Below are 15,045 nucleotides of genomic sequence, written 5' to 3'. Positions count from 1 at the left end.
CAGTCAGTCTGCAAACTAAATCCAGTGTCTGTTTTTAGTTGACTAGGTCAATTAAAAATCCCAAACCAGGGGAAACTGTCTATAGACAGCTGTGTCCTCAACAAAAAGTCGATCAGGCTTAGAAAGCTGCAGGCGTTCACATTTATCTGAATTAGTCCTTTGCAAAAATGAAAAATAATGGTCCTTTAAAATAAGATATTTTGGACCCAATCACATTTTGTCGTTGCTTCAAGGCTCTAGCAAAACAAGAGAATATAAAGAGAAGTTAAACAAAAAAAATAATGAGGTACTTACAATAATGAGCAGTATAAAATATATAAAATTATAGAAGGAGTGAGCATCCATGACATAGTACATGATGTCTACCCATCCTTCCAGTGTGATGACCTGGTGATAGAGGACAAAAAGACAGAGAGTGGGAGCTTTTAGTTTCAATAAAAAGCAAACATTTCTTTATAGCTCTGCCCATTACTTTTTCTTCAAAAACGGCATAGACACCCACACATGTACACCAATACCCAGAGACACATACGTACTCCAGTATACAGCAATCAGATTTCCAGTTATGTTTTTAATGGCTATTCCTCTGAAGAAAGTCTGCAGTGTCCCTAAAACATGTTATAAAGGATGTGTGTGTTTGTGTGTGAGTGCTAGTGCAAAAGAATCAAACAATTCTCTCATGTAGCCACTATGCTAATGAGCATTTGAGATTCTGAGACTGTAAAACGGTGGCTCAGTTCAGCCAAGCTGATAATACAATCACACCTCAACATTTACACCTCAGCGGAGCCTGAAACACCACTGCAAAAACTGACGGAGCATGCAGATTAGCAGGAATGTATGTACATTAGGCTCAGATGCCAGCACATACCTCTGTGTGAATGGAAAATTGTGAACAAACATACCAAAAACAGACACCACACATGCGTAAAATCCACCTACACACAAACAGGTAGACACGCACACACAAGCACCCAGAGGAGACTACTCTGCTCTCTAATGCAGAAGATCAACCAAGGAGTTCATATGTGTCAACAGTAAACGTATGCTAAACAAACCATACATAGGTACAGAACATATTTAGCCAAGAACGTCTAAGCAGGTCTTGTAAACTGTACATTTAACACCTGATTACCTCATTCACTTAACTAACCAAGAATTTAAATGTCAGCTCTAAAGGCACATATTTTGTAATCAGTTCCTGATTAATTCACCACAGGATTCATAATTCATTATGGATGTGGACAAATCTAAATACAAATCTTGGGCTGTGTTAAGCCATTTTGCGAAAGGCAACTGTAGTATATATGTGAAGGAGCGATATTATGACACCGTGTAGCTAAGAGAGAACACAGAAGTAAACAGATTATCCAGTGGCTTCCAGGCCAAGCTCCTCATCTACTGACTCATCTTTAAAATCCGACAGTACCCAGTGCTGTAATTCATCTAAATGGCTTGCACATGCAGCACACAGCACGCTCTCTGCTGTCACCTGTGAGTGGCTTCACCCTCGCTCTTATTTTTTTGTTTAACAGACCACTTTTGGGTCCCTCCATCCCAAATAACCCTCCTCAGAATCAGATGGTTTGTTTGTACAATATCTTTAGCGTACCTAATGAATCCATACAAAATTGAACTCCACTCCAATCTACTTGTTTAAAGGAGAAAGGAAACTGTTTTCAAGGATGCGAATGTTCACATTTTGGACTGAGAAGACAGATGATTTAAGAGAAAAACAAAGAAGGCCTTCGACACTTCACTGTGAACCAGTAATAAGTACTCACTACTCATCACCTGGATATACATCTATACCACCAGCAGGTGTAAAATATTCAAATCTGCATGTTAGTGTGGGGAAAAACGTGGATTTGTAGCCACACTCAGTGAGTTTATGAGACATGTACACAACATTTAGCTAGATAAAAGGCTAATCTCACTTAAGACTCAAAGTGCTGCTTATTAAACCTTAAAACAACCTAAAAGTGAAGAAAAATCTGCAAAATTTTCTTAACCCGCCCATTGTGAGCTGAGACCACACATATGTGGGAACAGAGTAAACCTGTGAGTATCAAAGAGGGATTAGTAGTCTGTTATTAGTCCATTTGTATCAGTGTGTCTTCAGCATTTGAGCTTTTCAAAGTAATGCGAAGGTAAGACTCGTGTTGAGAAAGTCAAGTTGTGCAAGTCAAAGCGCATTAGACACACAGACAGATCTACAGTATCAGCAAAACCAGCACATATCTACTAGAAGGGCTGAAATTCATATCACAACAGTACAGGCAGTCCTTAGCACAAAGGGTGTGATAGGAAAAAGCCTGTCATGGTCTTCTGGGGAGCCGGAACCAGCAGGATGGGAAGAGAGGAATACACTTTCAGAAACTGGCATGTGGAAATGAAGAGGCTTTAAGGTCATGATACATACCCACTGATAGCTTAAGAGGACTTTCTACCAGGGTTAATTTCAAATTTCTACTATTTTAAGACAAAAATAAGAAACATGACTATGTTGGAAAGCTGGATATTTTTGTTAGAAGGCCATCTTTCTACTTCAGTTTCTTACTGGACTGACTTTTCAATATCGCTCATGTTTCAATGTTGTAAATATTAGAAATGCAACAGACAGAAACATAGACGTGATATTGTGAGCTTGCAAAAATACAATTACCTGGTTTCTCAATGCCAACTTCACTGTATTTAAACTCTATTCCAGATCAAGGAGATACAGAATAAGCCTGATTTACTCTTAAAGTAGTAAATAGCAGTGAAGACAGTGATGCCACCTTTTGGTTTCAAAAATCCATCGTCATCTTGGTTGCAAAAAACCCCACTGGCTGTCAAACCGCATGCTCACTGGCTAATGTCTTGTGATTAACAACAAGTTTTATGCACAATCTGATACCCTCATGTCATTAGCCAAGAAGGTAGCAAAATCTATTAAAAATGTTCACTAACAAACCAACATGAGTAGCCCAGCTTATATATTAGCTTAGTAGCCTAAGTTAGCTTGGTAACCTAAGCTAACAGGTAACAGAACTTAACATTTATTATATTATATAAATTAGGAAAAATTTGAACTGCTTAACATTTGTTTAAGAAGAGATATTTAATAAGCAAAGGCAATGTTTTCTTTTTCTGCCATATTCCATAAACCAAGACATTGCAACAACATGAGTCGTCATTTTCAGCGTTGATCCTGGACAAACACTATTATATCGAATGCACTGCCTATGGTCGGGGTCTGAAAAGGAAAGCCAATGGGGAAGTGCCTCAAACCTGAATACTCTTTAATGGCTTCACTAACCAATGGCTGAAAAAGCCACACCTACGCTCTTTTTTTATGATGCAAATTGGACATCTCTGATTTGTGGGTTAAGAAGATAGAGTAACATCAGCCTTCATTTATTTATTCCATTTATACAATTCATTTTAAGCCAGTATTAGTGTAAATTGTTATGAAACGCCTGTGTGCAGGCAGGAAAAGGACCCAAAGTGCAGACTCCGGAGACAGACGTGAACTCAAAAAACAGCTTTAATGCTGAACTCAAAAAGGCAACAAAACTGAGAATACAAAATAAGCTTACACAGACAGACCACATAGCAAGATGAGGGTGGATAAGGGTAGATCGTGACACAGAGAAACACAGGGCTTAAATACACAGAGGGAGCAATCAGAGAATGAGAAAAAGGAGGGAAACACAGCTGGGGCAACTCAGGCCTAACCAGACAAAGGAAGCAAAACCAGACACATTAACATAAGACACGGACTTTCAAAGTAAAACAGGAAACATAACACAGAGACACGGACTTGACAAGGGGATACAGCTGACAGGAGAGACAGAGCAACTAGAGAACACAGAGACATAACCATAAGACAGAACTCTAACAAAGAAACCAAAAAACTAGAAATGATAAATAATATAATAAACTCAAAACTCTGGGTCAACGACCCAGGCATCCTAACAGAAATGTCATTAAGCTGAAGATTTCCATTTATATTATGTCAGTGTTAGGCGATGAAATGAAACCCTGAGACAGTCAGGTGAGAGTAAACAGTTACTGTGTTCGGTATTATGTGATATTTTCTAGTTTGAGGTTACTCTATATGGATAAAATGCTCAGTCCAAATATTGTCTTCGGTGATTTAACAAACAACAAAACTGAAAACTAAAACTTCCAAAACTATGGCAAACAGCAAATACTGGTTTCTGGGTTTTAGCTTCTGCAAACAAATCTGCACATTTGCCCCCGCTTACCTGGAATATGGCTATCCAAGCATAGCCGATATTGTCAAAGTTGACAGCTCCCTTGTGAGGGTTGAGCTCCCCTGGGCGGCAGTCGTTGTAGTACTGATACCAGTTAACACAGAAGTTACCGCTGGCAACACTCCTAAAACTCAGGTCAGAAGCCGGCAATGTGCATTCGAGCCCGTCTTGAGAGTAGGGTGGCACATCTTTGCAACGCCGCATCCCGTTTTCGCGTGGTGCCGAGCAGATAAACGGGCTGTCTTCACCTTCCTCAGACATGTAATAAGGATTTAAAGACACGTTGTACATTCTGGATTAAAAAAAGAAAAAGAATAACACAAATATCACTGAGAGCACACGCATGTGGGCAAACATAAATACCCCACAAATTACAGTCAGTGTTCTCTTCTTCCAAAACATCTCAGTCAGAGGTTTCCACTCTAATCAGCAAATCATCGCAACAATATGGTAATAGGATTGATGAACTCTCTGTCTTATAATTGCTTAGTGGCTTAAAAATCAAATCATGACTGCAGCCAATACGTCGTATTATAAACCTCAACACGAATGACTGATGATTTCAATGAGGCTTCTTCTCAGTTATTTCTGGTTTGCTTCTCTTGTTTTGGGGGATCTATAGAGATAATATAAGAAGTTTGTATTTCCTGTAAATAATCTTAAAAAAAAGCTCCAGCTGCTCCAGTCAGAGCCGAATAAGTGATAAAAAAAAGATTGATGGTTGGGTGGCTCGCCCTCTATGGCCTCCACCTATGCGGGTAGAAAAGATCAACCCCTTTAACAGCCTTTCTGCTCTAGTGTTCAGCATTTGAAAGATACGGTAAATAGAAAACCTGTTATTATACCATATTCATGTTTTTATTCGTACAAGTTGTCATTACACTTTGAATCCTTCACTTACAAAAACAACATGGCCCTTATTTTATGACAAGATTTTTTTATTGGTATCCATGGTGACAGCTGTTTCCTATTCGTGGTAGAGAGTGCTGAGTGCATCCCACAGATTACCTATTTTATTTATACTCCTCCCTTTAAATTGGAGAGCTCTCCACAACAGTTACTGCGTGAAGGGATATTTATGCCCGACTAACACGGAAGGCTTTAGCAACTGTGCACTGCTTTATTTTCACACCATTCCCATTATTCCTGTTGTGGTGTGTTTGCCTAATGCTGCCGAGGCAAAAATCATGTTCCTCATTTTCCATAGGCTTTAAAAAGGCCAAAAGCTTCAGTGTCATGAGAAAGTGTTTGCCCCTTACCCATTTCTTACTTTTTTGCATATTTGTCACATCTGTCTGCTTCAGATCACCTAAATAATTTTAAAATTAGGCAAACATAACCTGAGTAAATAAAAAATGCAGTTTTTAAATGAGGAGCATTTGTTAAGGGGGAAAAAAGCTATCATAACCCACCTTTCCCTTTGAAAAAAAGTCATTGGCCTCCCTTAAAATAACTTCATGGATACTGTCTAAAGAAACAGCCGAGAAAGTTACTGACATCCGTCAGTCTGGAAAGGGTTAAAAAGCCATTTTAAAGGCTTTGGGACTCCACTAGCCATAAATTTTGAAAACATGGAACAGTGATTCCAAGAGCACATCAGCAACACATCCAGTAGGTCACAAAAGAATATTAAAAGAAAAATAAGACATCAGAAAGCGGGCAAACACTTCTCCACGGCTCTGCATATGATAAGAAATGCCTGCAACACTCACTAAAATAGGAAATAAAGGAAAAAAAATCAATTGAAATTGTGGAGACGCTTAGTGCAAGAGTTTGTGCGTGTTCATGTGTTATTTCTGAGGGCAGTGATTCATTTTGCCCTGGAAGTCAGATAGATTTGTTCTCTGAAAGGAATCACAGCATCTTTTATATTAAGGATTAAGCTGTGGTTTTCTATCCGTCTTTCTTATCTACTCAAAGAAACATTAACTCTGGGACAATTTGTGCCATTACATCAAAAGCACAATTAGTTCATACCTCTTTTGGCGTTGTGAGGATGTGGCTACTGAAGCAACTTTTATTATTTTTCTCTTGCATAAAATCACTCCCCACGGCTAAAATGATGACTGAGCTCGATTTTGGCTGTTTGTGTGTGTGTGTACTTGATTTTGAGGGAGTAAGCTTGTCTGCTGCTTTTGTATCCGATCTTGTTATATCACAAGACGAGAAAAGCTAAATGTGAAAAAATAGGTTCATCTAGTATTCCCACAATGCATGCTGCATAGAAGGGAAATGCAGCGTTTTCCTCTCCCGTCTTTGGTAACAGAGCGAACACTGTGTTCTCTCTCGGCTGTGGGTCTGTCAGTGCTGACTCGTTTTCTGTCTCACATCGACAGAAGCTGTATCTTTTCTTGGTTTCAGGTCAGTACCTATGGTCTGCCATTTCCTACAATCTGGACTGAGCAAGAAAACTTTTACACATATTCAGGAGTTTTATGGTGCAGTGGTTTAAACATTTGCCTACCAAGCAAATGATTCCTGGTTCACCGGGAGGAGGTAGTGATCCATTGGATGTATGTAATATGTAGCGCTACCAGCTGTCGCAATCCCGTGTGAATAAGGGAGTATCACTTCACTCCACAAAGTTAAAAGTGTCTCTAGAATTAATTTCCTCTTGCGCTGATAAGTTCTAGGTCTTTTTGGAGAGGATTTTCAATTATCCTAGGTGCTAATTTAAATTCTTTCTATTGAGGGACACAGCATGTTTCTAGAATGCCTATATTTTTAGCCATATTATCTACAAAGATGGGGTATTTTTACTTCTTTGTCTCAGAGTACAGAAGCCAGCACATTGACCTGTTCTTATTGATACAGCATTGCTCCACTTCTCTGCATTGTGCATACTCTAACAAGCTAGAAGTTCTACATTTTCACTACTGCTAACTGTCACTCCAGATGACAACACAAATTATGACAGGACTAAAAAGGGAGGAAGCTAAAATATCATATTTGTCAAGCAATTTGTAGCTTTACAGACCGAGATTGTACCTTTCACTCTAGAGCCTGATCAATTTATCAGTGGACTGATATTAGTGGTCGATATTAGGTATTTGCTGATGTATTGGTAGCAACTTTTATAACGACTGATAAAAGGCAATTTAAAAAGTACAGAATAGAGAGGAGAAACACCCTTCAACCATATCAGGACTGTTGGATTACATAGTTTGTCCACCAGAGGGCACTATACAACCTCCCTGTTGGCAACGTGCTTGTAGCGCCACAAATACAACCTAACAGCCATAAACGAGTAAATAAATTACTACAAATGACAAATATACAGGAAATCTGTTTATATTCCATGTTCCTGAAAGAAAAATATATCGCTTGATATATAGAGTTTGGTATTGGTATGATCATTCAGGCTCTCGTTCACTCATCCCTTTTTTGTCAGTTTTCAAGGAAAATAATTTTGAATTGGATCCCAGTTTCACCTAAATGTATCGTTCAAAAAAATCAAATGCAGCTTTGACATAAAAGATCAAGAGATTCCTATCCTACATCACAAGGCGGAATTCCTTACGCTTCGATGTTCTCTCCTAGGAAGCAGCGATTGCGCAGCAGTCCCTCCCACAACTGGACTCCCACAATGCCGAAGATGAAGAAGACAAAGAAGCAGAGGAGCAGAACATTTCCCAGCATCGGCAGAGTGTCTAACAGCAGTGTCACCAAGATCCTCATACCTACACAGTGGGATACAAACAACAAAGATGTGTGACTAATAGCACCCGACATAATATAAAACCCATCCGAGCTAGCCTTTTACTTTTACCTTGACGAGCTCTATTAATCTTACATTTTTGGATCCAACAACTTCATCCTCGCACACGTTATAATTACAACAGATGACAATACTGAAAGTGACAGATTGACATTGTTTCATCCTTTGGGATTTGAACTCACAGCTTCCTTGTGGCTACTATTATCTAACCACGTGCATTCAGCATCCATCTCCCATGTCAGATGTGCTTAGCGTCAGCAGCATCAGGGATCCAGTCCCCGAAGTCCTCACAATGTCCCCTGTCTCCACCTCCATATATCACAGCTTTGTCACATTGATCACATGTGCAGTGCTATGATATTATTATTCTTTCTGTGGCATAGAGTTGCCAGTTTTTATCTTTGCAGTGATAATTAAATTTAAATCTTCATCCTGAGACCAAACTGTCTGTGCTGTGCAACAGCGTGAGAAAACTCTACCTGTAGCCATTATCATCATCAGTGGAAAACAAACAAATGTCTTGTTTGCCAGTTTTACAGTTGTCAGAATGGGCCTAAGAATTAAGATAATAGTATTCCTATTAAATCTGTGCCAGAAGCTAAAGAAACATTTTATTGTCAATGCGTTTATTATTGAAACGTGTAAAATGTAACTATCCTTGCTTTTACTCTTCTTATTATTAAATATACATTAAAAAAAATCATATACGAATGAGTCACATTTAGATAAAAGCTGTTATTACATTGCTAATTGTAGTCATTCATCAACTAAGGTTATCCCTCTTGTTGAATCCCTGTTGCCTCAATTTAGTAATTTTCTACCTTTCATTTTAATGTCCCTGAATTAATTTCTCTGAGTGACAGGTTTAAAATGGTATTTGGTATGGCCACCTTTATTTTTAACAACAGTCTGAGGCAAACTTTCTTGTAATGTCTATATGTAGTTTTCAGGAATAGTTCTCCGGGCTTCTTGAATGACATCCAAAGCTCTTCTTTGGATGTTGGCTGCCTCGTGTTTACTGTTGTCAAATGTGCATTTATCCCTCCTGGGAGAAGAAACAAACCCCTTTGGGAATGTGTCAGGAAGGGCTTTAGGCAAAAAAAATGTGCTAAATCACATGTGTGGAGCCACCTCCTGTGGCAACCCCCTTGTGAATTAGGGAGCAGCTGAAAGTAGCTACTCTATAAGACCTGCTGCCACTGATTTTCAGTCCAGTTCTTGTGTACTTTTGCATAACTCAACCTTCTCTCCCTGTTTCCCTTCCCTGAGACTTAGACCATTTCCAATGAGGCCTCAGTGAACAGTAGATGGATCTGGAAATTTTCAGGGCATAAATTTCAGATACTGATCATTTGCTGTAAACAAGTTCTTTGAGCCTGCCACTTCTTCTTTTGTCCTCTACTTGTCAAACTTATTAAGAACTCACTGCACACCACGTTAAGTTATTCCAGCTCAGCTAATAGCTCTTTGGGAATCATGTTGTTGGTGCAAAAATATAATTTTATGCCTGCCAAACTGTTTTACCTTTTGGGATTTTTCATAAATGCAATAAAAATAAAATGGCAACAAATGATTTGTTCTAGTAACAAAACGGCTACAATTTAAAATTGGTTATGTGCTAGGTTTGCTGAGTTATGCTACAATGCATTACTGTTTCATGCCTTCAGTCAAGGGTCTTTTTTTATACTACTTTTACTTGAATTTTTCATAGGTCAGTATTTAGTGGCTTAACAAAAAAATAAATAAATAAATAAAAAAACGCATCCCAGTGAAAAAGGTTTGGGTAAAAGAACTGGACTGAAAATGAGTGATAAAGGAGCCAATTTCAAAAGAAAAACTTAAACTGCCCTTCAGAAATTATGGGGGAAATTTTTACTCAAGACCAAGGAAGTCTGGTTTCTTGGAATCCTTGGAATCAAAATATAAAAAATACAAAAATTGTATTTTTAAAAGCCAGAACTACTGTCACCCACAACAGTTTTCGCTGTCAAGTTGTGATGACAAGAGACTGGTTTGAACCACCAGAGAAATCACCCAAGTTTCTAAAGATGCCCTTGGAGATTTTGTTATCATTGCTGTCAGCTTGTGCTTTTCGTTCATGGGCATTCACTTACCTTTTTTTTTTGTTGCTCATAACAAGAAACTGACATAGTAAGAAACTGAGGAAGGCTAGTGCTTTTCTAAACCCAGTCATGCAGTCAAAACTAGACAGATGGCTGAAGAATTTGCGATCATTTCACACAGGGTAAATGTAATTGTTTCCAGCACCATAACAGGCTTGCGCTAACGCATTCACTTATTCACTTGACGGTAAAAGTATGTGACTGGGAGTGCACAAGGCAGTTGGCAGAGATTTTGCAAAAGCCCCCTGCACGTATCAACCTTGAGAACATGAAATAATCAGAGTGCGGTGCTCACTGTTTCTAAGCTACAGCACAAAAGACACAGTTAACATTTGTAGTTCAATGAATATTTCCCATCCTCTTAGGCAGAAAGAAAAACAGAAAGACTGACTGATTAGAGAAAGAAGAGGAGGAAAACCTCTGTTAGCCTTATCTACCTGGCTCGTTCTTACAGACAAAAAGAAAAACAGAAGAAGCCCAGTGTCAAAAAGGAAAAAAATGAAGGAAACAGACTTGTGCTATTCACCATTCATGGGTATTTTGTTGTGTGTACCTGTGAGCATATGAACATGGCCTTTCAGGTATGTTTGTATCTTGGGGCAATAAAACTCAAGATCACTGACCTTGAATTTCTATCTCTAACTGACATTCTCTCCCTCCGCCCTCTCTCTATCTGCCTCCATCTACCAACCCACCTTTAGGGAGCAACTGAACACTTGTTGCAGTAATAATAAGTTTTATTTCACCTTGTGCACAGCTTTAAGTTTTTCCCAGTGCTACTGTTAGCTTGGTGATAATGTTAATGTGTTGACCCAGTGTGTAAGACTGTCTGTGTCTTCCATGCTATGTGACAGTGTATGAGTTAGCAGCAGTGCAGTCCCCAGTGTCACGTGGTAACAACTCACTCATGAATGTGAGGTCGTCATCATTCAAATTCCCCAAAGAAAACTTAAACACACACAACTCAAGTATCTTAAATTCTTCAATATGCAGAAATGTCTATAAAGTGATGGAAGTGGGGATCTGTTACTACAAATGACTGCATCAGCATGGCATGGCATGGACAAATCAGCCTGTAGCACTGCTGAGGCGTTAATGAAGCCCAGGCTGCTTTGATAGCAGCCTTTGGCTCGCCTGTAGTTTTGGATCTGCGCTGCTTATCTTCCTCTTGACAAAACCCACAGATTCTCTGTGGGGTGCAGGTCAGGTGAGTTGGCTGGCCAGTCAAAAACAGTAATAACTTGTCAGCAAACCATTTGGTAGTAGTTTTTGCACTGTGGGCAGGTGCTTGGTCCTGCTGGAAAAGGAAATCTGCATCTCCATAAAGCTTGTGACAGCACAAAGTGGTTTAAAATTTCCTGGTAAACAGCTGGGTTGAATTTGGAACTGAGTAAATACAGTGGACCAACCACCACCATATGGTTGGGTGTGCTAAATTAAGCCAAGAGACATGTATATTTTACTTTATGTGCAATAAATCTATAATATACATGAAAATTAGAGAAAAAACAACCTTACATAAATACATATATATTTAAAGGCTACCAATACTGGCAGCTGAGTCCGGAAAAAGACCTTGGCTGCTTGCCTAATGTATGCTGGTTAATAACCTTGTAAGTTGTTATGACACCATTGTGTAGTGATCCCCTTTAGCTGTAGATTCATGGTTATTTCTGTCACAGAGCTTTTAGGAAATTGACAAACTATATGCAAAATCCCACTGGCTGGCACAAAGTGAGATGAAAACCAAACTCTTGATCATCGGTCAATTTACCACGCAGTGCTGAGAATAAACGCAGCAAAACACTGCTCTGTCTTCCTTAGTTCAAAGTGAGTAACACCAGGCAGATAGAAATATACAGCTTCACATTAATCATTGGGGAAATGCTGTAAAAACCCTGCATATATGGGAAAATATGAGCTAAACCATAAATAAGAAACTGGCATACTTGGGACTCTGTTGATAGCCCGCAGTGGCCTGAGTACTCGGACGGTACGGATAGGTGACAGACTGGCATTGTGGCCATCCAGGGAATACTCCAACATCCTGAAGACATGGTCGCAGAGAGAGAGAGAGAGAGAGAGAGATGGAGAAGGTTTTACTTCATAGACGTTATAAAAACGAAATGGTGACCACACACACACACACACACACACACACACACATTTATGTCTACACAAAACAGCAACAACAAGAAAATGAAATGAAACACTAATAATCTAATAAAGGTTGTAATTGAAGCGACCCACATAATTACTGTGCATTTGCCTTTTAATTGCATGAAGTCAGAAGTACTTTTTCTTCTGTATAGTCTGTGATACAGCATGCAAACATAATGTGAGTGTGACAACGAGCAGACAGAAGGCTATAATGATGGTCCTAAACATTTTTCTCTGCAATTATGTGGAGAATGTGCCTCATAACAGACTGGCTAACGAATAATAGAGAGACATTGCTCCAACTGACAGACAAGCTGACAGAAACTTACATAGATATATATTTTATTGCATATGTTGAACATTATATTGCTTCAGTATTTATTTCTGCATCCCTATTTGTTCCTACCCTTCATTAATGCGACATAAATGTTATGCATATGTAGGTGGAGCAAAACTAAAGTTTATTTAAATAGTTATTCAATGTAAAATAAGCACAAGGGAAGTGTGTGCCAAAGTCATAGGATCAGTCTCCATGGATTTCAAATTGGGCGTGGTGAACCACCGAATGACCTACAGCTTGAATGTGTGAGGTGTAAAGAGCCATATTTATATAGTATAGGAGGAAGAAATAAAGTGCTTTTTCTTTTTTCTTTTATTCTAAGCGGACTGTTAATATTTAAGCTGCTGGTGATAGAGATAATTGAGCAATTAGTGGAGATGCAGAAAAGGCACAGTGGGATACCAACCCTGCCATGACAATGACAAAGTCAAGCTGATTCCACTTGTCATCAAAGTAACACTTGGAGCCAAAAATTCCCAGGGCCACCATCTTGATAACCATTTCCACCGCAAAGAAAGCGAAGATGCAGTCATCCAACACCTGGTCGCAAAGGATAAAGTGACAAGAACACAGACAAAAATAAGCTTTGACAACAATAAAACGAAGAGGAAGTGGAATCCTTGCAAATTGAACAAGTCTTCTTATCAAAACAGTCACGTTCTGAACCAAAAAAAGTGGAAACGCTAGAGGAGGTTTTCTGACAAAGACTGCTTTTATCAGTTAGTTAGTTTTATCCCAGCAGGGGATAACTCGGGCGTACCATGTTTATGGTTGTGTCTCAATTAATTAGACATTTTACAGCAAAAAGAATGTCTCTCTTTGAATATAATGAGAAGATCTCAGTGTGTCAGGAATCAACATCGCACTACAGTGAAAGCTTATAGAAATAAATGGGTGTAAAAAGAGGAAAATGAATAATTAACTTTTTTCATGAGTGTTTTTATGCATTGTGGTTGCATACGTGTAATAATTTAAAACACTGATTGAGGTAGCTTAGTTAAAATAAAAGTAAAAAATATGGTTCTTGTCTTTGTAGTGAATGGTGCTTCTGTTGAAAAAGCTCTTGAACATGTCAGTAAGTTAATCAACAACCAATCAGCTGCTGATATTACTGCATACTGTGTAGCAGGCCCAGCTGACAGTGTCAGAGTGCAGCACTTACCTGTAAGATGCGACACCACTCTGACTGGCAGGTAACGTCCTCACAGGGCCGATACATCCCCAGAGTCACACAGTTGAGCAGGATCACCAACATGGACACGTGCTCAAACCACGTGCAAGAGCAAGTTAAGGTCAAAACATATGTTGTGTGAATTCAAAAGCATGCAAAAACACAGACTGTATATAGTCAAAGCAGCTTACTGTAAAGTGCCTAAAACCTGTATTATTGATAATGGCCACCACAGGGCAACATCTTTTTTATGAAAAGTCCAAGGAATAGAAGCCTATGGGAAAATGACCATGCAGCTCTTTTGATCTATTAGTTTATGACCTAAATCGTAGGAGCCAAGTCAGCAGTTTTTCCTTAAGTCAGGGGGAAGCATACATCTATAGCACTCTTGTCTATCATTACATGCTCAAGAAGTAAGACAAACCTAAGAAAAGGAAAAAAAACTGTGCAGCAGCTGTTGCAAAATTAACTATGTTCCATAGGCTAAAGTGTTTGAAATTGCTAACGTTATATAAATGTAAGGTAGCTCAGCGGTCCCCAACACCCGGGCCATGGACTGGTACTGGTCCATGTCTCGTTTGGTACCGAGGCTCGGGTTTGAAATTGATGGTTTTCATGGTTTTTATCATTTTTTTTTTATTGTTTTTATCAGTAACTTGGCTTCCCAATGTTATGAATATATCGTCCTTATTTTGGTACTGGTGCTGGTTTTATTTTGTTGTATTTATCTGCGACACCTTAACGGCCGGTTCGTGAAAATATTGTCAGACATGAACCGGTCCGTGGTGCAAAAAAGTGTAGGGACTGCCGATGTAGCTAACATAATGTAAGTAATGTAAGGTTATTAGGCTACTCAGCAATCATCATCATGCAATTTTACATGTACTGGTACTAATGATTAAATTTCTGGTATCGTAACATCGGTACACAAAACACAGATATACCTTTGTGAGTGTGATATAGTAACATCTATTTCTCTATTTGTGAGTCTAAAGGTTTGCTATTTGAAAACCTTTGTCCTGCTTTGTCTCAGACATCACCTCTGACCTGATTTTACACTAATGAGTAATCTTTCCTTTTGCTGGTCCTATCCTTTTATCCTTTTTTGGTGGCGAGTGAGATTATCTATTTAGGACAAAGCAATAAATTTTAAGAGGTCTGATGACTGTGGATTTTTTTGTCCTTGAATTTTTGTCTATGTGGTGTAGCATAAATTATTAACACATAATGCCATATTGAACTGCTATTCAAGAACAGCCATAAAATGGAGT

The 15,045-nt window shown here is 38.9% G+C and overlaps 1 protein-coding gene across 4 annotated transcripts in view; it reads right to left on the bottom strand.

Annotated features, from left to right (window-relative positions):
- Positions 1-15,045, bottom strand: part of cacna1ha (calcium channel, voltage-dependent, T type, alpha 1H subunit a) — a 130,476-nt gene that overhangs the window by 53,056 nt on the left and 62,375 nt on the right. For all 4 annotated transcript variants that reach the window (XM_085158157.1, XM_085158158.1, XM_085158159.1 and 1 more), the window contains exons 3-8: positions 13,766-13,878; positions 13,010-13,143; positions 12,053-12,150; positions 7,783-7,942; positions 4,254-4,554; positions 295-387 (exon numbers count right to left, since the gene is read on the bottom strand). In XM_085158157.1, coding sequence (XP_085014283.1) covers positions 295-387; positions 4,254-4,554; positions 7,783-7,942; positions 12,053-12,150; positions 13,010-13,143; positions 13,766-13,878 — 899 coding nt within the window. The remainder of the gene's footprint in view (positions 1-294; positions 388-4,253; positions 4,555-7,782; positions 7,943-12,052; positions 12,151-13,009; positions 13,144-13,765; positions 13,879-15,045) is intronic.

The sequence above is a fragment of the Neolamprologus multifasciatus genome, chromosome 4 (assembly GCF_963576455.1).
Source record: "Neolamprologus multifasciatus chromosome 4, fNeoMul1.2, whole genome shotgun sequence".
NCBI lineage: Eukaryota > Metazoa > Chordata > Actinopteri > Cichliformes > Cichlidae > Neolamprologus > Neolamprologus multifasciatus.
This window is presented reverse-complemented; position numbering and strand designations above follow the sequence as displayed.